The sequence below is a fragment of the Labrus bergylta genome, chromosome 8 (assembly GCF_963930695.1).
Source record: "Labrus bergylta chromosome 8, fLabBer1.1, whole genome shotgun sequence".
Lineage (NCBI taxonomy): Eukaryota > Metazoa > Chordata > Actinopteri > Labriformes > Labridae > Labrus > Labrus bergylta.
This window is the reverse complement of record NC_089202.1, coordinates 12,377,604-12,403,216: the sequence shown is the minus strand read 5'-3', so window position 1 is coordinate 12,403,216 and position 25,613 is coordinate 12,377,604. Positions and strand designations below refer to the sequence as shown.

The window sequence follows — 25,613 nt, the reverse complement described above, 5'->3', positions numbered from 1 at the left end:
GTAAAAAATGAATTAATCAAAATATGTTTACATCCTTATATTGAATTCATATTCTCATTCATGCTATTAGCTGCTCGCAAGATGGGATGAAATGATAATGGTTTGTCTATAGACTGTATACATACAGACGTAGACTCAGTGACGTCAACCATTGGTTTTCTGAAGAGAAGTTTTGAAGACCATCCTCAGTGGTCCCTATATTGAAAATACTATCTTAACCTTACTTTTGATCAATCTAGAAACAGGCAAAGAGGCAGAGTTGAGGCAGGCCTCAAGCCTCCTGGAAAATGGCTAATACGTGCCCTGCTGCCTGCTGGCCAACTCAACAGAGACATAGTTATGCAAATGTATGCATAACTATTAGACATCATGATTCCAAATAGATGAGTTATTTTAAAAATCACGCATTTGTACAGTCTTTACCAAAAAAGAAAAAAAGATCTGTCTAGACCAAATAGTTTTTTGAACCAGGCTGTAAACATGTTTACTTCTGCTGTTAAAATGTTCATTTTAATATTGGCCTTAATGGTGATTCGTATGGCCATCTTAGCATTGGATTTACTTTTCAACACAGGAGGTTGCCGCTTGTTTTTTTTTGTCAGATGATCTTCATTTATGCAATTTACAACCTGTAACAATATAACAGCATCTCAGCTTCTCTGCCAGAGTATGAGGTCAGAGGAAAATGGCCGCTGTCTGAATAATTACTGTTACCACATAGATTACCTTTTTTGTCTAATTGTCTGTATTTTTGTGTTGTGTGTGCCTGCATGTGTACGCCCTGCAGCTCTTTCAGAGCAAAAGGTGTAAACTGGAGCTTGAGGTTGTGAGTGACCTCACTACGTGTTTACTCACAGAGGTTGAAGTGGACCAGGTACTTCCCCCTGCTTGGTGTGTGGACTTGGTCTGTCAGCAGGAAACTCAGCCTCCTTTACACCTGTTAACTGCTCTGAACTATTTAAACAGGAAGCTTGAGGCAGGAAGTCTGGCTTACACTCGCTAGTAAATAATGTAATGTAAATAATGATGTAGTTTGAACAGCTATACCTGATTATTGGAGTTCATTTATTATGTGTTGTATTGTATTGTATATTGTAAGCAGTATTATATTTTAATGGATTGATTTATATCACTCATAGTTTCAGGCTGAGTTCCCTGTTGACAACACTGGGCAAGAAGAATTTTAGTAGTGTGTCCACAGTGCATGGAATTGCAGATTTTTCAATTTTCTTTTCTTCTTTTCCTGGTTTTTGGCTGTTCTACGGTCATGCTTGTACTTGTACAGAAGACCTGGCTTGAGTCCTTGCATGACCCTGGATTTGATATGGCCTAATTTCCAGTATTAGTTGGGGGTTTCTTCAGTGTTTTTGGTGGAAGGCTTTAGTTCAGTTTTTGCATGCTTTGACCTAACAGTAATAAACAAAGAAGGGATTGTTTAGAGACTGGTACAGCAGTTCACTTACTTTGACCTACTCTGCTGCAATAATTGTGATTTGGGAAAATGTGGTGTGCTTTCTCTTGCACTTTTCTAGATCTGTACAATATGTGCTTTCTGTGGTTCTTGGTGTCCACAAATGATGATGCTCAATTTTATTTCTGTTATGGTACTATCAACTGTAACTATTTGTTTTTATTCAGGTCTTGGAGAGAGGACCCGACAGTATTACAGTTCATGCCCTAGGTGTCCTCACTGCTATAATGAGCAACTCTCCCTCGGCTAAGGTAAGGCCGCTTGTGATCACTTAAGATCATATATCTGTAATACTTCTGTTCATGTCCACAGTTACTGTCTGATTAGGAAAGCTATTTTCTGTTCAGAAAAGACATTTCATCCTATTATCTTCCAATGCATGGAAGTGTGCCAACTAAAGATCCCAATGGAGGAGCTTTCTTCAGACTATTTCTGTCTTTCTTCCACCTCAGGAGGTTTTCAAAGAGAGGATTGGTTACCCCCAGCTGTTTGATGTGCTGAAGAGTCAAGGTCAACCCACTAAAAGGCTGCTGCAGGAACTGATGAACATGGTGAAACTCATATTTACTTATCATCCATACTGAGTGTAGAGACTGTAGAAGCCAATTTCCTCTCTTTAATGACCTTGTTCCTCCTTTAATTGGGTTGCCTGTTAACCTGAAGTTATGGCCCTTGTCTATTTCTTATCTTCATTCTACGTCTACATTGTTTTCGTCTCCAGGCAGTGGAGGGTGAGCATGCCCACGCCCATCACCTTGGCATAAGTAACGACCAGCCTTTGCTGCTGCTCCTGCAGTGGCTGCCTGACCTGTCAGGCCAAAGGGACCTTCAGCTGCTGGTGGCCCAGTGGCTGGCTGCCATCTGTGGTGGCTCTTTATCCTGTCGCACTGTGGCTGTAGAGGCAGGCATGATGGGGGCTCTGCTGCAGGTTCTTTCCCAGCCACAGAATCTGGACAGGCAGTGTGCAGACGCCCTTCTTGGTCTCCTGCAGGACCTGGGCTCCCTGTGCCTGAGGCCAGAGGAGCTGAAGAGCCTGCTCAAACTGCTGAGGGTGGATCAGGACAATGGTGCAGCAGTGGGGAAGGTGCACCCCTACTGTACCCCCATCATCCGAGTGCTCTCTGCCATGGCTGCCAGAGAAGGCCAGGACAGTGCCCTGCAGTACTTTGACCTTACATGCCCTGTGGCTGGCATTATGGTACCCACAATCCAACGCTGGCCAGGTAGCGGCTTTGCCTTTCATGCCTGGCTCTGCCTCAACAAGGAATTCCCCTCAGAGTTCTCAAACAACCGGAAGCCTTCTGCAAACTCTGGCAACGGGACCCAGCATGACATGGGAAAAGGTCCACGCAGAAAACAGCTCTACAGGTAAAAAAAAGAAGCTAAGTCATAAGCTCTTATGGTGTCTTGCCAATATTTCAATTAAATGTTTTTTCTTCTTTTGTAAAGCTTCTTCACTGCAAGTGGAACTGGGCTGGAAGCCTTCTTCACCATGGGGGGTGTACTTGTTGTGGCTGTTTGCACTAAAAAAGACTACATGGCTGTCACACTCCCTGAGCACCCACTGGCTGACTCATGTTGGGTGAGTAGGATACCTACAGTGTTTGCCAACATTTGTCCTCATTTAGCCTGTCCCAAATTAAAACTGACTCAATCACAGATTGGTTTAACTACAATACATTGTTTTTCTATGCAAAGATGTCTGGGCGTGTGACACTGAAGAATAATTATTGTAGCAAATTGAAAGTACCTCTTGTAAAGTACAGTAGTTTTAAGAGGTTAGTGTGGTTGAATTGCAGCTGTGAATTTTCATTGTGAGACTGTTTTCTTGACTTTGTCGTTGCCAAAAAATTATTGTAAAGTAAGAGAAAAAATCTATTTGAAATGTAGTAAAAGTTTATAAGTAGTGAAGTATTCCTTACTTTTATCCTCACCACAGCATTCGGTGGATATAGTCCACATACCAGGTCGTCGCCCCTTTGGTCAGAACCTTGTAACCATATACATTGATGGTGAGCAGCGCAAAACTGCTCAGCTTCGCTTTCCATCTTTCAGTGAGGTAAGTGCAGCTGTTGTCTAATGTTCCTTGGAGAACTTTTTATTATATCAGAGTAGTTCCTCGCTTTCAATCAAACTTCCTTTTTTTGTCTTTCCTTTTTTCTTCCCCTTCCTGAAGCCTTTTACTTCCTGCTGCATCGGCTCTGCAGGCCACCGTACCACTATCACCACCACCTCCCCCAACCTGCCCACGTCCTCCTCCTCCAATGCATCAACATCAGAGTTTTCCTTCCCCGCCCATGCCCCTGCCCTTATCCGTTCCCAGTCCTTCCCAGCCTCTTTTACAGGAGGCCGCTGGGGGTCTCTGGGAGACGCCCCAGTGCACACCATCTCAGCAGGACGACAGGACACAGAGTGGGGAACACCTACATCTTTGGACGGGCTGCTGGGCACAGCCTTTATCTGCCACGAGGCTCTGCAGCAAAATCAGACCAGAGCTCTGCACGCTGCAGGTGGGTAACTTTCTCATTCAAGGCACAAGAAACAGAGTGAAAGGCAATCTGTTGAAAGAATACGCCAACCATTAGGATTTGGATGTGCTCCAAGGTGTGTTTGCATAGTTTCTGACCTACATTGGTTCCTGTTCTCCATCACAGGCCCAAATCACGTGTCCCTATTCAAAGCGGATGGAGAGTTGTCTGATATAAACAGCAGGCTTCTGCTCTACTACACTCCACAGGTGAACCAATAAAAGTCAGGGAAAACATACATGATTTATATCACTGCTTTGATTGTCATTATTAACATGACTTTTTTCATTTGATTTGATGATATATTTTTTCAGGCCTTCAAGAGCCAGATTTGTCTGGACTTGTCACCCAATCACCAATATGATGGAAGGCTTACAGGACACCGGGTAGTCAACTGGGACATTAAGGTTAGATATCAGACTGTATATGACCAAAAAGGTCCTGAAATATGAGATGCAGCAATATTAAATGCTTTTGAAGTGTATATAGCTTGTTTTTGGCTGGTCTCTTTTATTAATGACATTTCTGATGAAATAGAGCTCGTGTGGAAGAATGTGAAAAGTTAAAAGTCTATCAATTGTTTCCCCTGCAGGATGTTGTGAACGTGGTGGGGGGTATGGGGGTTTTGCTGCCCCTGCTCGAGCAGGTTTGTGAGGCCGAGCAGGCTTATAACGGCGGTCGGGAGATCTCAGACCTGCTGGGACCAGAGCTCACTTCCCCCAGAGGCCGGGCTGCCATGCTGCTGCCACTAAACAAGTCTGCAGGTCAGATCCTGTTTAGTTCAGATATTCTCCTTTTCTTGCATATTATGTTACATGCACTGATAGTGTCTCTTTACTAATTCAACGTTGAAGTATCATGAGTACATTTTTCCATGAGAACTAATTTAGATGTAGCTCTTGGTTTGGTTTGTTCAGTTGTAAATGTGCCAATTCCTAAAAATGATTATCTGTGAAGTTCAGACTTGTTTTGAATAGCAGTGAGTCAGAACCTGCACATTGTGCATTATGCAAGAACTAACATGAAGTATCTGACAATACTAGACGTGAAGCAAATACTATACTCTTCATAAAAACATACCAAAGACTGTATGATAAATGCTAATGGATTAAATGTCAGCAGTAGCGTAGGCAAACAGTCATAACAGTCGCATTCAGAATTTCTGGCCTTGTGCACTGACGTCTGCAGAATTCAAACATGAACGACAGAGAATAAAAGAACAACGTGTCCAACAAAAGTTAGACAAACACCTCGTCAGATGACTTATGATTCATCTTGAGACAAGTGCTGTGTCATGTAAAAAAAAAGCCACCATGAGTATACAGGAAATCTGAAATGTTGTTTTGCCCCAATTTCTTTTTTCTCAGAGGGCAGACTGGAGAGAAACAGCGTCGCAGCCTTCCTGTTGATGGTAAAAAACCTGATTCATCATCACCCCGTCAATCAGGAGAGCCTGCTGCACTGCCACGGGCCAAGCATCATTGGAGCAATGCTCAGCAAAGTGAGTGGCCCACACATCAGTTTGCAAGTGGGAACTTTGTGCGGGTAGAACTAATTAGCATCTGAAAGTGACTAGTTAACCTTTTCCATTGTATTAATGCTGTGTAATGAATGGGTACAATGTTGGTGGCACAGATTCTTTCAGAATGACGGGATCATGTGCTTGTGTGGGGGGAATTAATGCAGAGTTGGCCAGACTGTAAGGTCTCTGGGACCAAGAAAAAACAATACCAGCTACAAAATCTTGTTGGAAATTTTGCAAATTAAATGTAGATCCAAACAAAATTACAACTCACCTATCATATAAGATCCAGTAAGTTGTGGTGCACTTGTGCTGCTCAGCTCTTTGTATCATATTTTACTGACATATTGTGGCAGACTTGAGTCTAGAGCAAGCAAAACTGGCTATGTTGTCAGCTAAAAGTTGTATTTCTTTGTCATTTTGGTTAGAGCGCTTATGCTACAGGATACTGGGCAAACATGCAGGGGGCCTGATTGATTAAAGACAACCTCTATTTGAGTTCACAAGTCAGCATTGTCACTCTGCTGGAATAGATGTGAATCTTTAAAGTTCTTAGCCTATCAGGTTTCACGTTGGTGCGACACAGGCGTTCTTAACGTGTAAAGGATATGTTGAAATACATGACAGTAAGGTGGAGCATCCTGAAAGGAAATCGTGTCTTAATAATCACGTGGGGTTGCCAGCTTTTGCAGTGGCAACGACTGAAACAATCCTACAGTAGTATCTGGACACAAACACTGCAACAGCCTTTAAGTGTTACTCAGATGAGAAAGCCTTGAGATTAATTTAAGTAAATGGAAACATACTTAAACACAATTTAACACTAACACACTTAACCCCCCTCCCTCTGTGCTCCCTCTGCTGCAGGTTCCTGGCAGTATGATGGACATGAACGTTTTAATGGCATGTCAGCTGCTGCTCGAGCAGGTTTTCAACGAGGGCAACAGTTTACTCCTACTGCAGCTCTACCAGCACCTGCTCTTTGATTTCCGCATCTGGACTAAAAGCCATTTTGCCGTCTGTCTGGGTAAGGCATAAGCGGCCCTTTTTGTTGTTGTGTGCTACACCTGTGACCCTTTTCATGTGTGCCAGAGCTGTTTGTGTCCCTTTGATTTGTATATACAGCTTAAAAGCACCGTGGAGCACAGATAGAATACATTAATCCTTCCAGTTCAGGCTGTGGCAGAGGTTAAAAGTAAATCTGTGCCTGAAGCTGCACTTTAGTACCTTTTTCTTGTCATGCACTCTTTTGATATAAGCGTGCGTATTGGTTTGATATTTCTAAATGTCAAACTAAAAGGAGATGACGACAGTGTTTTATTTCTCCCAAAGCTCATGTGCAGTACCTGTCCTCTGTGATCAACAAGGGAAAGCAGCGCGTTAAGAGGAAGTATGGCGTCCAGTATATTCTGGATACCATTCGCACGTACTACAGGTGAACCTTTGACATCCACAATACAAACACAATAATTATATAACGAAAACGATATCCTCAGTGAATGTACAGTATGGAAGCCCTAATTGGACAGTCATCCATACATTTTATTTACTCCTATTTCATTTATAGAAAGTAATTTCTGAGCTCTCAACTTAATAATGACTTATCCCCAGAGATAGTATTAGGCTCACTTAAAGTCATAAGATAGCAAAGGCAGCATGGCATGTGGTGGTCTGCCCATTCAAAATGACCAGCCTATTGTTTTGTTTTCTAGATCGCTAGAAAAGGACCCTCTAATCACAAGAAAACAGGCTTTGTTATCCCAAGATAACAATAATATTACAACAAGATCTCAAGAGAACAAACAGAGATTACTCACGGGTGATTACAGGATAAAAGAGAAATTAAGATGTATGAATGCATGTCCGCTAAGGGCTTCCGTAGTACAGAAATCCAAGCTCATTAAGAAAAGAAAAAAAGAACAGTTAAGAGGTTTAAAAGTTAGTGTAAATTTGCTTTACTTTTTACATGTTTATTTCAAGTCATGAACATATCAGTCCATAAAAAAGAATACTTACTTCTTTTTGAATATCTTTGTCTATAGTGTGGAGAAAGATGGCAGCCCTCTGTCTGATGAAAAGCAGACGATTCAAACATCTCTGTTTGGGTTGCTGAAAGACTTTCTCAAGACCCCCACGCCAGAGGAGCTTCACAGCGTCCTCGCCTACATTTTGACTGCAGGAGAGGAGCAGCAGGTATGTTTTTAATGATGTTTCTTCAGTGAGTTATCACTTGACCTTTTCAGAGTGATATTAAACTTCCAGCCCCTGAGTTAACTCCCTTTGATCATCCACTTTTCCTTTTTGATTCTCATGTTTTGGCATCTGGGTACTTTCAGACTCCTCTTGTAAACTTCTTCAAGTTAAACCCTTCCTTATATATGTTTCAGGATACTTTCTTGTGATTCATTGCTCTCTCTTGTGTAGGTGGTGAGGGCGTTGGATGTGCTGTATGACCTGTTGAGGAGCAGCCCCCCTCGTGAGCAGGTGCAGGCTGTGCTGCTTGAATGGGGTGTGGAGCAGCTGTACTGCTTGCTGCTCACTCAGAGCTTCGGAGACGAGGCCAGAGAGAGGGTCTTCAGGGTTAGAACACACTTCTTTTGATCATTGTCTTGAAATTCATACTGCCGTGCTTTGTATGATCAGGTAAGAAAAGTGACTTACATTAAACTTACAGTTCCCTTTAAAATTTGCAGGTTTTGTATAAAATCCTCAAGAGCGAGCGGGTGTCTGAGCGCAATAAACAGCGCATAAAGCTGAAGGACTTCGGATACCTGGGCCTGGTGTTCTTACTTGAAAACTTCCCAGTTACCATGACGACAGTGCGATGTCTGTACGAGCAGGTCCTAGCTACAGGTAATGCCAAAACAGTCTTTTCCTGGTCTTTATTGAGTTCTTTAAGAGACAAAAAAGGAAACGCATCTGAAAGTCGAAGCTGCTGGAAATTTGGCTTTCTTTCTGTTTGACTTTAAATAATTACAAATCAAGCAAATCATTAAAGATTTCAATAATGACAAACTCATCTACTACATCAGGACTGTGCATTGTCAACAAATTGATTAACAATTTCACTGGTATTACCAGCAAAAAGCTGTCATTGAAGTCTGATTTTATACAAAATTACCTGGTAATTTTGGTTTTTCATATTTTTTATTTGACATGAATTTCTATTAGGCTGCACGGTGGTGCAGTGGTTAGCGCTGCTGTTCCTCACAGCAAGGAGGTTTCTGGTTTGAATCCCCGTCGGACAGGAACCTGTCTGTGTAGAGTTTGCATGTTCTCCCTGTGCATGCATGGGTTCTCTCACCATACTCCGGCTTCCTCCCACATTACATAGACATGCTTGTTAGGTTAATTGGTGACTCTACATTAGGTGTGAATGTGAGTGTGGCTGGTTGGCCAGGGTGTACCCCGCCTCTCGCCCTATGACAGCTGGGATTGGCTCCAGCCCCCCGCGACCCCGAACAGGAAAAGTGGTATAGATAATGATGTAGATGGATGGAAGAATTACTGGAACTATTAATGCACTGACCTGAATGTTTCTTAAAGCAACTATTTAAATCAGAATTAGTCCTTCAGGTGAAACACAGACACAGATTTTTAACACTTCCAATTCATCATGTCAATACATTTAAGTGTGCTCAACCTTAAATCAAATGAAAATGCATCAACTTGAGATTTGTCTGCAGGCATGCAAAGAATACAAGTTATAAGACAAAGTAAGTTTCCTGTACTCAATAATTGACTAATGAATTAATATTGACATAAGATTAGACTAAGTATTCATTAAAAAAAAAAAAAAAACTTTCCCTGGAAATCAACAGCTGCTTATTAAATCAAAATTTAACCAGAAAAAGTGAGTGATTTTCTTTGTTATTATGAGACCAATCATGTAGTCCCTCTTTAGGTTAATGGCGAATAAAATAAACTTTAAAGACATTTATAGAAATTGTGTAGCGGAATTAATAGGCTAAATAAAGTAGTTCTTCTTATTGATTAATGCATAGTGGAAATGCCTGCCATTACCTTCAAAATAACTTTAACAAATTTTTCATGCAAATTAACAAGTATTGTTCAAATTTTGAAAGACAATTAGTAAAGTCATGAGTATTCACAATCTTCAAAGTCAACATATGAGTAAATAAAGCCTTCTGATGAATTTGCATTGATATACATTCTCTGCTACTTCACAGATCCCAACCCGAACTTCAGAGACCTGCTGGCTGTGGTCTCTCTGTCCCATCAAGCCGAACTCACGGTCCGCTTAGATGTCTGTCGTAAGGTCAGTGTGCTCACATGATGTACTGAATACTGAAGCATATTTTGTATCTAACTTTATTTTTTAAGCTCTTCTGCTCCTATCTCTCTCCCCCCAGCTCTTTCATCTGATCTACTCCAACGAGGATTATGTGAAGCAGCTCGCTAAGCAGCCCGGCTGGCAGGACATTCTCACCAAACTCTATGTAAAGGAGTCCTATGAGTACTGCCCTGCCAGCATTTCAGACTCTGGCACCCACAGCTCCTTTGAACAAAACTACCGGCCAGCATTACGCAGAGATCCGTCCATGGTCATAGAGGACACAAGCATCTTCCTGAGCTACCAAATCTCAGAGGACATCGATGACGAGGAGGAGGATGAGGGTGGTAGACGAGATATGTCTGAGGGCTTTTCTGATTTATCCCAGTCGCCTTCGAGTGGAGGTGGAGGCACGCTGAAAAACTACGCCGGCTCCCTTCATTTCAAGTCGTTTGATTCAGTGGAACAGGGGAGCCACTCGTCCTCCATCTCTAATGCGATGGATATCAATTCATCTCGCCCCGATGGGGAAGGGAGAGACTACCAGCCCCTCTCCCCCTTTGGTACATCACCCTTTGAATTGTACATGGGGGGGATGGGTGAGACAGGCGCACACACTCCTGTAGGAAGTCTGACAAACACGCCATCTCCTCTAGAGCACTGCAAACCTTTTCCACCTCTCAGACCCAGAAAGAGTTCCAGTCTGTCCAACGTGCTGGATGATACAAGCTATGGGACAGACCCCCCCACTGGGGATACAATATCCAACACATCAAACCCACAGGTACTGCACTTAACTAACATATCAAGATAAATCCTGATTTAGAAGTTGTTGTTTTTTTAATTTGAAATAGTAGAGATCTTTTTTTTGTTTGTCAGAAATTGCTGCTAATTGTTTATGCATTTTTAGCAGACACCTGAGGAGGAGCTCTGCAATCTACTGACCAACATCATCTTCTCGGTGCTGTGGTGCCGCAGCAGGCTGGAGGGGACCGAGGATGTGGTGTGGAGAGAAAGAGGGCAGGTCTTCTCCGTTCTCACCAAACTTGGCTCCTCCTCCCAACTTGTCCGTCCTCCTGATGAAATAAAACGAAGGTCAGTGAAGAAATGGATTTTCCCTTCAGAAAACAGACACATTGAACCAGAATTGAAGCATTCTCACAAAGGAAGACACACTGTGTTCCTTAAATGTCTGTCTAAATATCCATAAATGATCTCCTTTTATACTGGAGTGATGAACTAAAAATGCTGTTTTTTTGTCACTCTGAACACCAGTCTTTTAGAGATGATGCTGGAGTCGTCTCTGTCAGACCTGAGGGAGGCCCAGGGAGCTTCTCTGCCTTTCTGCCCCAGTCTCGTTCGGCTCCTCAGGCTCCTGCAGGACTTTTTGTTTGCTGAGGGTACAAACAACCACACCCTGTGGAGTGAAAAGGTATATCACAGATTCTACCTAAAACAAATGTACGTGTGACAAATTCTAAAGGTTAGTTGACTGAAAACACAAGGGAAAACAAAGGGAAGAATCCCAATTTCACTATTGTATCTCTTAGAGCTAAATGTTGTGGTCTAAAACTTCTAGGAATATCTATATTAGAACAAGCTAAGACCAGCTGATGCTTTTAGAGGTTTAGATTTAATAACATCAGTTGCAGCCCAGATAGTCTCTGCTATATTTACTTGAAATGATGCAACTCTACTAGAGTTTATAAAGAAATAATACTATAAAGCAAAATATATAACTGATATTTCACAAATAAAGAAAGGGGAAAGTTTTACTTTACACCACAATAAAGCACCATTTGGCTGAGAAACAATCAACAGTGAATCCTTAATTAGAGGCCCTGGCTCTGCTTTTTAATTATTGAATACATTTTCACAAATTAAATTTAAATATGCAAAAACAATTATTTCAGCTCAAGATGATGTATGGACGTTAAAAACAGTTAACCATTGTGACAACATATTTTCTTTTTTTTTTTTGCTTGGATTAAGATCAGAAGAAAAATGCCAGTCTAAAGTTGGTCTGTTTAAAAAGAAGCTGCAGCTAGCAGCTGTTTAGCTTAGCATAGCACAATGCTAACTTTATGCTATTGTAGAAGAAGCAAAAATCTGATTATTATCCTTTAATTTGTTTTTTTGGGGTCATGTGATAGTCAATCACAGCCCTGCATTAAACTGTGTCTCTCTTGTTTTCTAAGGCTATCTGAGGCTAGTTATTATTATTATTATTAGCTTATATTAGCATGACAGCTGCTATCACTACAGTACTGACTGTAGGCGTACATCACATACCAGTACAGCAGACTGCACATTTGCTTTCTATAAATACTCAACACCAGAGGGATTTAAAAAAACTTCTCAATTGAAAAGAAGTCAATTCTCAGAGCAACAAACAGTCCACATGTATTTTCTCTTTATTTTATTCTCTGGTATAAAATCCTCAGTGGAAGACATTGAAGGTTGTTGTCTTCCAAGAAATTAATGAACTATCTGTTTTTTTTTTTTTTTATTTGTTTTTTTATTAAGTTGGGGCTATGAAGTAGATTCATCTAGTTACGCAATAAATATTTGAATATCAGAGCAAATTTGAAAGCTATGAGATTAGTCGATAAGAATTATGTTGATATAAGAGGAGAGACTTAAGTCTTGACACCATGTGCAGCTGGGTGTGGTTGCCGTCGGTTGGAGTTTATTATCAGGGGAAATGTTTCTGTCTTTTCTGACTGCAGGGTGGAGAGTCATGGTTGGGTGTAGGTAGCATCTGAATCACCTTTTTAAATGCATGTTAAGCTGTATTGTATTGTAAACTTACTGAATAGCTGAAGGTTGTTGTTGATGCTACGAGGTGTGGAAACAGGTCTAGCCTATCTCTACAGCCTTTTGTTAACTGTTAATGTTGTGTTGCAGATCTTTGAGGGGGTGGTGAACCTGCTGGACAGGTTGCAGGCTTGGCATAGCACCCCTGGGAGCCCCGGGAACACCGAACTGAAGGAAATGGCACAGATTGGACTACGAATCATCACGGCGTACATCCATCAGCAGCTCTCACCGGTCAGAAAATTGTCTTGTCCATCACCCAGTTGACCAAAAAATTTCAAATATGTCTCACGGTCTTTCACAACTCAAACACCTGTGTAACTGAACTTTGAAGAAAATTAATTTAAAGGGGTTTAAAATATTTGTTTAACATGATTAGCACCCTCAGATAAGCCTGTGTAGCAATACCAATCCTTCTATGGCTCTCTTTTCATGGACATTACAGTCATTCCTCTGAGGGAGTGTTCAGTGTGAGAGGGCAGCTCCTCTCTGAGTTATGACTGATTCTAATGCTGCTCCATCTGTGGGATTGTGGGATAAAGCAAGCGGTCATAAACAAGCTGACCATAAGGCTTTCCATCACATGTTGCTAGGCCAGTCTCCAGTGGCACTGGTCCCCCTTAAGCAATTTGTTTTTTAAATGTCAAGTCTGAAATAAATTAAACTTAATTGTACCCTTAAGTAGAATATTAATTCAAGTAGTGGGATGTATTAAATAATATTCATACGAGTGCCAATGTTACATCAATTTATGAGGTACTTATTTTTCATATTTCATATCTCTTCAAAATACACCAGCATAAAAACAGCTTGTAGAAGTATGAACTATTGATTAAATAACAGGGGTCCACTTTCCTTCATGACTTTCTGATACTTTTAAGCACATTTTGCTCTTACATTCTTTGTAAAAGTAAAAACTGGATCACAGACCTTCTACTTCAAATGATAAAATGCTTTTATGGGATGGATTTTGATATTTTAACCCAAGCAAAGGATCTGCTTTTGCTTCTCCGACAATAATTAAGCTCGACAAATACATTTTTTCTTAAGGGGTGTAGATCAGGCCTTTCCAATAACGCCTTTAAAACGGAGCGCTTGAAAAGAAACAAAGAGCAAAGAGACCGTTCAAAAATTGATCTGTTGGACCGGTTAAGCTCAAATTTACACAAAGTGCTTTTCTGATCTTAGTGGGGTGTTGTTTAAATAAGCACAGTGTTGCATTAAACACTTTGAGTCTCGTAAATTCCTTATGATAAACAGCCTTAGTTCAGTCTTTAAATGAAATATGCATTTCTGTCATCTACATCAAATAAATTACTAATTGGCCATATAGCTATATAGCATATACTAATACATTTTATATATTCTAATAATCAGTCCATGTACTGATGTTATCTTTTTCATTCATTTACAACATGAGAGGTAAGGAGGTCCCTTTTTTACAAAGGAGTTATTTAAAAAATAAAGATGAAATGCTGTTTTCATAATTACAATATTTTATAAATGACCAAGGAGTGATATGAGGTCATGTAAATGCCAGATTATTCTCAAGGATCATCAACTGATTAGGTGTGGTGTTCTGTAGATCCTTGCAAAGATTTAAATCTTTTTTTCATATCTCTATAAACTTTCTGAATAGGCTATTAGTTAGGATTCAACCAGCTGTTTACCTCTTGCCCCTCTTCAGGTGCGTGAAATGGCCTTTTTGAAGCTCCACAGTCTTCTACAAACTGTGCTGCCTCTCAGCTGGGAGGAGGTGTGCTTCCTGCTCGGGCACCTTGGCTCCCCCCTGTGGCCGGAAGGTGGAATTGACGGCAACAAATGTGGAAATGCAGAGACTTTCTCCCAACTGGTCCCGATTGTGCGAACGCTGCTGGACCAGCACGCAGAACCCGAGGCCCTCCAAAACTTATTACCAAACCTGCCCGTAACTAATGGCAGCGCCACCTTTGCCCAGGACCTGAAGACTTACTGCGACACATCGGAGTGGCAGGAGTTTTTCCAACAGCAGGTCAGTGTTTTGGATGACGTTGTGTATTTAAAAATAGATGGAATTTATCTTGAGTTTAAGGAGGCTGGAGAACATCTTCTCTAGTGTTCGGTAAAACTAAACAACTCAAATAAACCATCTCATGTCAGATACTGTTGGCCAAGGTCTTTATCACTTCGGGGAACACTTGAGTACTGCTCTGATCTTTATAATTCTTATGGGTGGCCGAGAAATCTAATCCAAATTTTTACAAATGTTTTTATAAGCTGAGAAAGTAAAGAAACAACAACCCCAAACTCCCAAATGTCTTCTATCTGACCTTCAGTGTATTTTTAGTAGACTTCAGTTTATTCTCAAACTTAAAGCTGACATATTTCATGAACAGACACCAGACATGCTGAGCACCAGCTGAGAGGTGGATTTATCATGGCTGTGTGTGACAGCGCGTGTTCATAAATCAGTTTAGTTTAGTTTACTTCTGTATACAGATCCTGTGATATATTAACCAGCATGGCATAAATTTGGATGTCATGACAGTTAAGTTTTAGTGTGTATGCAGTGGCTTTGCATTGGCTTTACACAAATGTTAAGAGGAGTTCTATATATTTATGTACTTTTATACTGTATTACGTAATAGTTAAAGTATGTAATGGTAAGGCAATAAGTGGAAGGAAAATAACCAGAGACAGGTTTAAATTAAGTGGTTGTAAAAAAAAAAAAAAAAAACCTCCTTCAAACATAAAAAGGGATACTGTAAAGTAAATGTGTTTGTATATGAGAACAATCCTGTTTTATTGATCTTATATGCAATCTTCTTTCTTTCTTTTTTCACTTTTACATATGAACACATGTATACTTATGTAGAGTTGCAAATGTATACTTGTTAATATACTCAAATTTTTGTGTTTTACTGTCCATCTTTTGAAAATCTGCTTGTAGGTTCAGCCCACTATGGAGCTGTATGAGCTGGACACGTTTGGGAGGAGCCATGACATCATGTCCAATTTCTGGAACTCTTGCTTCGATGACCTGATGAGTACATCTTTTAAACGGGACAAAGACAGATCAGACAGCAAGACCAAGTTTCAGGTTATAAAAGCATTCATTCTTCATGCAACAAACACTTTAATATCTTAGATGTTTCACATCCCTGATCTGGTTGTTGTGTGTGTTGTTTGTGTGGGAGCAGGAAGTTATTGTGGACCCCTACATGAAGCGTGTGAGGAGTGAGAACAACAGGTATTTCAGTTGGCAGAAGCAGATCTCCAGCCAGCAGGGGGTGGTGTTGCAGCACTGGAGAGCTCTCCGCAGACTTCTGACCAGTGAGAGAGGAGCATGGGCCAACAGGTATGACCAACTCAGACTTCATACCAGCATTTTTTTAAATATGTCTCCGCACTACTCTTGAGCCAAACATATTTTCCAAAGTTAAAACAGCATTTATGAAACAGGTTTTTTTTTTTTAAACAAACCGTCCTTTTGCTGAATGTTTATTCTTTCTTTTTCTGTTTTTTTTTCACAGAGTTCAACCCGAGGTGAAACTGAAACTGTCTAGTGCAGAGACTTACTCAAAGATGCGTCTAAAACTTGTGCCCAACTACAACTATGATCCTCACATTGAGGCCAGTGCCCAGAGGGATAACATGGGTATAAACAAAGTAACTTTCGTCTTTAGCTCATGTAAGCAATATAGAGTTGCAGTAGAGTAAAGGTGTTATTGTTTCATCTTCAGGAGCTGACAGTCCTCGTAGCTCTGAAACCCTCCCACTGGCTGTTGCAAAGGAAGCAAAAGTCAGCGACATGGAGGACGACCGGTTGGGAGAAGAGGATGTTGTCTTTTTGGATGATAAGTGAGTCTCCAGTTTTAAGTTTCATATACAAAACATAAGGAAACACATCAAGAAGAAAAACGGTTTTGACAGGCTATATGTAAAAAAAAACATATACATATATAAAACATATACATATATAAAACATGAAATGTCTTAAAAATGATGTTGTTATGTCTGCTTGTATTTGTGTAAATGAAGTGTAGATCATCTCAAGTTTAACTTTCCCATGCGTTCAGGACGGAGGGAGAAGACGAGAGCCAAAAAGAAAAACTGGTTCTGTCTGAAGATTGTGAGCTCATCACCATTGTGGACGTGGTGCAGGGTCGCCTGGAGGTCACCACGCATCATCTTTACTTCTATGACGGCAGTAGTGAGAAAGAAGAGACGGAAGAAGGTAAGAAAATATGTGATCACTGAACATCACATCTTTTTGACTGCTGTTGAAAGGATCCTTTCAGAAGTGAATACTATCTGTGTCTTTAGGAATCGGGTTTGATTTTAAGCGGCCCCTGTCTCAGCTCAGAGAAGTCCACTTGAGGCGCTACAACCTGCGGAGGTCTGCGCTGGAGCTTTTCTTCATTGACCAGGCTCATTACTTTATCAACTTTAAAAAGAAGGTGAAATTCAACTCCCTTTGCTCTGTACACAAAATCATTGAAACAATACGGAGGCTCAAATTCTTCCTATCGGCTCTTTTAGGTACGAAACAAAGTGTACTCGAGGATTCTGGGGCTGCGGCCTCCAAATCTCTTCTACTTTGGCTCTCGCTCCCCACAAGAGCTGCTAAAGGCATCCGGACTGACACAGGTATTCAGTTTCTATGAAACTTCACTATGATTATCACCTGACTTGCGATTGTTGTCTTATAATAACCTAATGCTGATGTGTTGAACAGAAATGGGTCTGCAGAGAAATCTCCAATTTTGAGTATTTGATGCAGCTGAACACCATCGCTGGACGCACTTACAACGACTTGTCGCAATATCCTGTGGTGAGTTCTCTCCTGCTCCCCTCATTGTGAAGGCTTCTTCCATGTATGACCCTTTTAAATGTCATTAGTTTGAGGAGGATTTTGTTGCAATTGTATTGTCTTGTCCTCTTCAGTTCCCCTGGATCTTGTGTGACTACACCTCTCCCGTTTTGGATCTGGAGGACCCGTCCATTTTCAGGGACTTGTCCAAACCTATAGGTGTGGTCAACCCTAAACATGCACAAAATGTCAGAGAAAAGTAAGTGGTTGGTTTTGTGTGATGGATTTTCACTCTTAATTGCATTTGTGGTTGCTGATGAATGGAAAAGAAATGAAGTGATACATTCTAAAATTTAAAGGAGTGAAACTGTGTGACATCTTACATAATAAAAAGACAAAGATATATTTGATAAACCATGACATAAACCTGTTAGACAACAACTAACGTTAGCATACAGCCACTACCTGTATAACATTGGGTTAGGAATTTTTCACTAGTATTATGTTAGCTAAGAATTTAAAGACTTATTATTGATTCCTGTGTCACTAACAGATAGTAGTATTAGCTTCTAGCCACTTTCAAGCTAAGTGTTGTAGCTAAATGCTAATGCTAGCTGTTGTCTGAAGATATGGCTGATCGTTAAAGCCAGTTAACTGAAACCGCTGGATTTTCACTCTTCAATTTTACTTTTAGTTGCTTATGAATTTAGAGGAAGCTGAAAAATTAATGATTCATTTTTATACTTAGCCTAGCCTATAGCCTATAGTCATGTTATATCAGACATGTGTCAAAAACCCAGCGTTAATCCCTGACAATACCACACACAGTCTATTGCTCTAACCAATATTCACTTTTCTGATAGGTATGAAAGCTTTGAAGACTCAACAGGCACCATTGACAAATTCCACTATGGCACTCATTACTCTAATGCAGCAGGAGTCATGCACTACATGATCCGCATGGAGCCCTTCACAACTCTACATGTTCAGCTGCAGAGTGGCAGGTGGGAGTGCTGACTGGTTCTCAAAACTTCATCAAAAAATGTCCTGCTATTTCGGGGTCTCATATTGGTTCTTGATGTGGTCATTTAGGTTCGACTGTGCAGACAGACAGTTCCACTCTGTAGCAGCGGCCTGGCAGGCTCGCATGGAGAGTCCTGCTGACGTCAAAGAGCTCGTCCCGGAGTTCTTTTACCTCCCTGAGTTCCTGCAGAACATGAACGGTGAGGGAAATTGAGCGTTAAAACAAGTCAGATTTGAATATATATGTTGTTGATGAACATATATTATCTAAGAAAGTAAGCTAATGTACTACTGCTGCCACTGTTGTAGGCTTTGACCTGGGACATTTGCAGATGTCTCAGGAGTCGGTGGCAGATGTTCTGCTGCCTGCCTGGGCAACATCAAGAGAAGACTTCATCAAGAAACACAGGAAAGCCCTGGTGAGTCCGCACAAACAGACAATAAATCATGCACTATCTGTTATATTAAGACAACCTTTTTAAAAAAAACAACAACCTACAACTTGAACAACAGGAATGTGATCATGTGTCAAATCACCTCCACGAGTGGATCGACCTGATCTTTGGTTACAAGCAGAGAGGAGAGGAGGCTGTGAACGCTCTCAACGTCTTCTATTACTGCACTTATGAGGGTAAGGCAAAAGTGAACACTGTTTAAATCATGATAGACGTGACCAATTAATGTTCTGTATTTTCTTTTGCTCCTCATGTCCTCTCTAGCTGTTAACAGCGATTGTTTCTGTTTTTGTTGAGACTCACTCAAGCTTATCCTTTTGCTCCTCTGCAGGTGCCGTGGATCTGGATGCGATTATAAATGAGACAGAACGCAAAGCTCTGGAAGGGATCATCAGCAACTTTGGACAGACTCCCTGCCAGCTCCTCAAGGTAAAACTCCTGGAACAAACTGAAGCAAAATCTTATTTCTGGACATAAGTTTATATCACAAAGCATTCAATGACACAAAACAGATTAACTTCCTCTGCCTTCCTCAGATTCCTCTTCTTCTTAACCTTTATTTACTCAGGTTTGTCCCATTGAGATTAAGAACCTCTTTTCCAAGGGAGACCTGACAAAGACAATCAGCAGCAAAAACACAAAGTTAAAGGACAGAGTAACAAAGGGAGACAAAGTGCAATTTAAAAAACACAAAAAATTGCATTAAAAGAGAACCATCTGGGAATAGTAGTTTAACAGTTGAGCTAAAAACATCTACATCCTATAGAATCTGCTTATACGTCTTTCATTTTAGATTTTAAAACATTTAAGGACACCAGCTCCTTTAGTTTCAAGTCATTCTGCAACAGATTCAAGGTTGAGGGTGCAGAATACACGCAAAAACCCTTTCCCCAATTTCTGTCCGAGTGTTTGGGACAGAGAGCATGAAGAGGTCCTGAGAATGCGAAGAATACTGCCTGGTAGTCTTCTGCTTGATAAAAACACACTATTACAAGGTTTAGGACTAAATACATTTTGGAAACGATAACGTGTTTGCAGAAGATGTCAGGGAGAGACTAGAGCGAAAATAAAACAATATTAATGAGGTTTGGTAAGATATGACATCATGACAGGGTTATTTGTTGGATCTACAAAATCCATCTCAGCCTTATATATTATATTTGACAGACTTGGTCCGGAACTCAATGAACAAAAATAATCCCTTCCATACCATAGATGTGATTTACTGTAGCGTGATCCAGAGGGATATAATAATATCCTTGATTATCAAAGAATTGATTTGAAGTTCTGCTTATCACATTCCTATCTTCCTCCAGGAACCTCATCCCCCTCGGATGTCAGCTAATAACGCAACAAGGCGGCAGGCCCGTCTGGACACTTTGCCCCCCAATATCTTTGAGCAGCTCACAAAACTCCGACCTTTTGTGGAGGTGGGTTTGAAGACACATCTTAGTCATGATCTTGTTATTCCTTGAAAAAATAAAAACGGACACTGTTTTGCTTTGTATGAATGTCATATGTGTTTTTGTATCTCAGGTTGTAAGTGATGGACTCCCTCTGGTCCAGGCGGTGGTACCAAAGAGCCAGAACCGCTCCTTCATCATCCAGGGTTCAGACATACTGGTATGGTTCTTCACAAGTGCCAAATACAAACAACATACGGTCATAATAGCAAAGAGGGTTTTGTGTTACATAACCCATGTTTGCATTTTGGAATCATGGAAGTTTTTTCTTATGAAGGTGACTGTGAGTTCAAACGGGTTGATTGGGACACACAGCTGGCTACCATACGACAAAAACATCGCCAACTACTTCACCTTCACCAAGGATCCAACAATAGCCAATCCCAAGTGAGTGCCTTCAAGAAAAATAAACATGTGAAATAACTTTTTTTTTTTACTGTAATCAATACTTACTCTCCCTTAAACGTTTTGCTATTTCAAAAGATGAATACACTTTCCCTCCAGCTGAATGAGAGCAGAACATCTGTCTAACAACCCTTTGTGAGGCTTCAAAGTCTGTTTAATTAGCAGAATTCTCTTTTAATGGATCTCATATGTCACTGGCCTTAAGTGTGGATCCCATAAACACAAAATAAATCAAGATTAGAACCCTTTGAATTCTGGGTTTCATGTTGGTTGTAATTTACAGATGTTCTGACAGTTTAATGTGCAGATCATACATTTCCTATGCATTTAGGCCAGAGCTCACTCATACTTTTTCTCACAGGACGCAGCGTTTCTTGAGAGGGCCTTTCGCTCAGGGGATGGAGATCAGTGCTCAGGTTCTGGTGGTTTCCAACGATGGCCGTCTGCTGTTTAGTGGAGGACACTGGGACTGTAGTCTGCGTGTCACCCAACTGGGGAAGGGCAAGCTGGTGGGCAGGATCTGCCGTCACATTGGTTAGCTCTTATTTATGTCTTTTAAAAAAAAAAAAAAAGTATATATGCCTTCTTTCGATGTTTCATATGAATTTTTATATTTCTGTGTTTCATTTAGACGTTGTTACGTGCTTGGCGTTGGATCTCTGTGGCATCTACCTCATCTCTGGTTCAAGGGACACATCCTGTATTGTGTGGCAGGTTCTACAGCAGGTACACATCATCAGATCTCTTCGTCTGTTGTGCTCACCTTTTTTTAAGCTGTCATTTATGTTATGGTGCCACCCATTGATCCTGTTTTCTTTTTGTCCCTCAGGGTGGCTTCTCCAGTAGCCTGTCTCCTCGGCCGGTGCAGGTTCTCTGTGGGCATGACCAGGAGGTCACCTGTGTGGCCATCAGCACAGAACTGGACATGGCTGTCTCAGGGTCAAAGGTCAGCAAAATCACATGACATGAACAGGGAAGGACCCACACAGCCGCAAAAGAGACACAAAGCAACCACAGAAACGTGTATTAAAAAAGATTCTTGTCCCCAAAATCACTCATTTTCCTACAACCAACTCAAACCCAGGGCATATTAAGCAATGGCAGTATATATGGTTTAAAAAGGGAAGTACACAAAATCAACAACAACAGAGAGAAAACAATAAAACTACTGGTAAAAAATACCTTTTCCTTCAGATCACCTCCCAGGAATCCCCTTTTCATTATTGACATGAAACAACCGCATTCAGGCAAAAAAGAACTTCAATAAATATGTTGATTTCCTCCATCATCCCCGATGATATCTGCCAAAAAAGACAGAAGTAAACTTAAATCATCTTTATTAAAATAAATGACATCATAAGAATTCACACAATAGTATATATATATATATATATATATATATATATATATATATATATATATATATGTATGTATATGTGTACATATGTAGAATTAACAAGTAAGCACAAGTGAATACATGAAAGAAATGCTGAAACCCAGTTAAATAGTAATACCTACAATAGAAACATATTTTTCTAACAATGTAAAATGTAGGGCTGAAACAGAATTATTGTTTTCTTATTTATTAGAATAACTGATGAATCAAGCTTCCTTTCATCTGACCACCAATCCAAGGGCAAAATATATTTGTTAGAAGAAAAGAAAATGTTTTGCTCTGTAGTAACCTTTAAAAGCTTTTATATAAGAAGGCTTTTATTTTCTCTTTTATACTGTTTGAGTTCTGAAGGTTTGTGATGGTGTTAAGTATGTTGTTTCAATAAACACAATATGTCTGAAAAAGTACTGCTTGGACGGTCTCCAGGCAAACTGTGATGTGGATCATTAGCAGAAAGAACTTGATCTGTACAAACTACAGGAAACAAGCACAGAACATACTGACTTTATAGGCATCAGAGACAGATGTTAGCTTCTTATAGCCAGCGGCTGTTCTTGGCTGGGAAGCTTAGTGTAACAACATTAAGCAAAGGCAAACCTCAGTCTTGGATGACTCTTCTTTGAACTATTTCTTTGTTGATTTCCTTCTAAATGGTATTGAAATTAGAGACGAGTCATGGCACAGTAAAAACTATTATGACTAGCTGCGGCTTGAGGAGCTTTATATTTCTCTAATTTGGCTGCCAAAAAGCAGGAAAGGTTACAAAAACAGCTGCTTATGAGTCCATATTGCTTTTGTTTAAAATGCCTGGTTTTCATTTGAAGACAAAGAAATATAAAGTTTGGATTCATCAAGACAGAAAAGGCTAGGTGGAGATGCATCTTAACACTCTTGCTGTTTTTCTGTGTGTCAGGACGGGACTGTGATCGTACACACTGTCAGACGAGGCCAGTTCCTGCGAACACTGCGGCCTCCTGGTGACAGCTGTGTGCCTGCACAGATCTCTGAGCTGCAGGTGGGCATGGAGGGGCACATTGTGGTTCAGACCTCGCTGGAGGAACGCTCTCACAGACGGGTACGTTAATATATATCGTTCAGTGCATAAACAAAGGCAGAAACAAAAGCTTACACTAGTTTCTCAGCATGTTTATTCTGAATACTCTAATTATGCTTCTTCCTACAGGGCAAGTACTCCATTCATGTTTACTCAGTGAACGGCTGTCTGCTGTCCTCCTCCAGTATGGAGGAGCAGGTGACTGCTATCCACCTAGTGTCTGAGTACATCATCCTGGGGACAATGGAGGGCAGCCTTCACATACGAGATTTATGCAGGTAGAGAAATGGATAACACAGTTAGATTTTTCTACCAATTTGCAGCATTCATTCAAAACTTTGAGTCTAAAACTCTAATTCTCCTGGTCTTACTCCCTTGTGTTCGTTAGCCTGGATGCTCCAGTACCACCTCTAGCCTTAATGGTCCCCGTGAGGAGTGTGTCCGTCACCAAAGAGTTCAGCCACATCCTGGTGGGACTGGAGGACGGGAAGTTAATCGTGGTGGGGGCAGGGAAGCCGGAGGAGGTGAGAAGCAGATCAAGTGTTTATGATATGCGGGAGTGTTGAGCTGCTGCATGTTTATGTGTGTGAGGAGGAGGAGGAGGAGGAGGAGGAGAGGGGATAGTAATCATATGCTAAGTACTTGCTAACAAACCAGGTTTTTCAGATGATAATGGAGCGACTTTCGTCTCATGTCTCTGTTTTAGCCCTGGAGGGAAGATTAACGTTTTCTCTCATGTTCTCAGGTTCACACAGGACAATTCCCACGGCGCCTGTTCAGCACACGTCGCATCTCTCAGGTGTCGGCAGGTGAAACTGAATATCATCCCACTGAGAATGCTGGGAAATGAGACGAACAACGATTGAGGACCTTTAAGGACGCATACCTGCTGCAAGATGCACCCCAGACTCAACGCACCCTTCTTTCCATCCTCTACATGCTGGGAGACGAACTGTCTGCCTCAGCAAACTGATCCGTCTGAGAGAGAAACCAGACACTGAGCACTTTCTTTATCCTAAAGTGATATGATATTTTATTGTGAATAGACTCATGCACTGTTTTTAATCAGCATCATTCCAAAGAGTGGCCTTGTTTTGCTTTGTGAGTCATATTTCAGGGATGTGACTCATGAGACACGGAGAGAAAAGTAACTCTGTGAACTCTGCGGACTCTCTTTCTTTTCTTGTCAGAGGAACAGCTGTGATCCCTGCGCTGTGGAATGTCTCAAAGCCATTGATTGGCGATGGCACCTTCTTAAAAAAAACAAAAAACTCCTGGACACTTGAAAAATGTTGTAAATGTTGCTCGAGATTTTCACATTGCAATACTGCTAACCACCACAAGAGGGTTGACTGTAAAGAAAGACGTTGAGTAAACTGATCACTAGTGAAACAAGCGCCCCATTACTATATCTCTGCTGTCCTTCAGGCTCTAAGCGATAAAAACCTGTTACAATTAAAGCAATAAGTGCTTTAATGGTTAAGTATGTGAAATATATTCACTTCAAGAGGAGAGTCCTCTAAAGCCTACAAACAGTAGAGGAAAGGACATTACAAAGTGTCTGAACTCATGACTTTATCACTGTTTTATTTGATCTAAAAAGTGCCTTTTTTAGCTTGTGTCTTGAGCCATGTATAAACACTGAATTCCAATCATCTGTGTCTGTGTAACATCACAACATGTCTTGTTTTGATCAAATGTAAACGCACCCCACTACTCTAACATGACTCAGAAAGTGGATAAGATGTTGTGAATGAACTCAGTAAAACTGCTGGCTGGATGCACACACTTCTCTGTACTGGGGGTTTTACTGTATATAAAGAGCTGAAAACAACAAACAAACATCTGATGACTGTGGAACACGAGAGCTGAGAGTCTGTGAGGGAGCTTCAGAGGAATTCACTTCCTGCTTGCTTCTTTTTCCTGCGGTTAGAAAGCAGTTGTAATGCAGTGTCATGGTAGTAGAAAGAGAAGGAGAGACAAAGGGAAGAATTTGAAAGAATTCAATACCCATTAAAGTACACAAGCATAAATTCATTTTGGAAGTGATGCTCAGAAAAACTAAGTGAAGAGACATATGATGGATACTAGAGTTCAATTGTTGAAGTAGTGAAAAAAATCACAAAATATGTACATCTATTATTTTTCTTCCTGATCAAGACTTTTGGATAGTCTGAAAGTGTTAGATTTTTTTATTTTCATCAACAGCAACACACAGTAGATTGTCTACTATGCTATTGTGCATACTGTCAGTTCTGTCTAACACTGCTCTGTTTTACATCAACACTCAGATCCAGCATGGCGTTAAATGGAGATAAAAAGATTTATGGGACAATCAGTCCATCTCAAATAGGTTTAAGTCAATGTGAATATATTATAAATATATTTTGTTG

At 40.7% G+C, this 25,613-nt stretch overlaps 1 protein-coding gene across 2 annotated transcripts in view; it reads left to right on the top strand.

The window, feature by feature from the left end:
* Window positions 1–25,008, top strand: part of nbeal2 (neurobeachin-like 2) — a 36,258-nt gene extending 11,250 nt beyond the window's left edge. Inside the window, exons 10-55 of one of the 2 annotated variants that reach the window (XM_065958231.1) lie at window positions 788–874; window positions 1,639–1,722; window positions 1,924–2,022; window positions 2,193–2,839; window positions 2,921–3,053; window positions 3,411–3,530; window positions 3,648–3,981; window positions 4,126–4,208; window positions 4,314–4,406; window positions 4,592–4,763; window positions 5,367–5,500; window positions 6,389–6,548; window positions 6,854–6,956; window positions 7,564–7,714; window positions 7,946–8,101; window positions 8,215–8,374; window positions 9,712–9,800; window positions 9,895–10,599; window positions 10,729–10,910; window positions 11,091–11,247; window positions 12,723–12,866; window positions 14,320–14,643; window positions 15,562–15,711; window positions 15,812–15,969; window positions 16,145–16,269; window positions 16,355–16,472; window positions 16,691–16,848; window positions 16,938–17,071; window positions 17,154–17,261; window positions 17,350–17,445; window positions 17,559–17,683; window positions 18,288–18,428; window positions 18,517–18,647; window positions 18,757–18,866; window positions 18,961–19,078; window positions 19,234–19,331; window positions 20,219–20,332; window positions 20,439–20,525; window positions 20,643–20,752; window positions 21,132–21,304; window positions 21,402–21,496; window positions 21,600–21,716; window positions 23,080–23,241; window positions 23,350–23,498; window positions 23,609–23,744; window positions 23,966–25,008. In XM_065958231.1, coding sequence (XP_065814303.1) covers window positions 788–874; window positions 1,639–1,722; window positions 1,924–2,022; window positions 2,193–2,839; window positions 2,921–3,053; window positions 3,411–3,530; window positions 3,648–3,981; window positions 4,126–4,208; window positions 4,314–4,406; window positions 4,592–4,763; window positions 5,367–5,500; window positions 6,389–6,548; window positions 6,854–6,956; window positions 7,564–7,714; window positions 7,946–8,101; window positions 8,215–8,374; window positions 9,712–9,800; window positions 9,895–10,599; window positions 10,729–10,910; window positions 11,091–11,247; window positions 12,723–12,866; window positions 14,320–14,643; window positions 15,562–15,711; window positions 15,812–15,969; window positions 16,145–16,269; window positions 16,355–16,472; window positions 16,691–16,848; window positions 16,938–17,071; window positions 17,154–17,261; window positions 17,350–17,445; window positions 17,559–17,683; window positions 18,288–18,428; window positions 18,517–18,647; window positions 18,757–18,866; window positions 18,961–19,078; window positions 19,234–19,331; window positions 20,219–20,332; window positions 20,439–20,525; window positions 20,643–20,752; window positions 21,132–21,304; window positions 21,402–21,496; window positions 21,600–21,716; window positions 23,080–23,241; window positions 23,350–23,498; window positions 23,609–23,744; window positions 23,966–24,070 — 7,335 coding nt within the window. In that variant the 3' untranslated portion in view covers window positions 24,071–25,008. Of the gene's footprint in view, window positions 1–787; window positions 875–1,638; window positions 1,723–1,923; window positions 2,023–2,192; window positions 2,840–2,920; window positions 3,054–3,410; window positions 3,531–3,647; window positions 3,982–4,125; window positions 4,209–4,313; window positions 4,407–4,591; window positions 4,764–5,366; window positions 5,501–6,388; window positions 6,549–6,853; window positions 6,957–7,563; window positions 7,715–7,945; window positions 8,102–8,214; window positions 8,375–9,711; window positions 9,801–9,894; window positions 10,600–10,725; window positions 10,911–11,090; window positions 11,248–12,722; window positions 12,867–14,319; window positions 14,644–15,561; window positions 15,712–15,811; window positions 15,970–16,144; window positions 16,270–16,354; window positions 16,473–16,690; window positions 16,849–16,937; window positions 17,072–17,153; window positions 17,262–17,349; window positions 17,446–17,558; window positions 17,684–18,287; window positions 18,429–18,516; window positions 18,648–18,756; window positions 18,867–18,960; window positions 19,079–19,233; window positions 19,332–20,218; window positions 20,333–20,438; window positions 20,526–20,642; window positions 20,753–21,131; window positions 21,305–21,401; window positions 21,497–21,599; window positions 21,717–23,079; window positions 23,242–23,349; window positions 23,499–23,608; window positions 23,745–23,965 lie in introns of both variants that reach the window. The other variant, XM_020648502.3, reaches the window with a different exon arrangement.
* The last annotated feature ends 605 nt before the right edge of the window (window positions 25,009–25,613 follow it).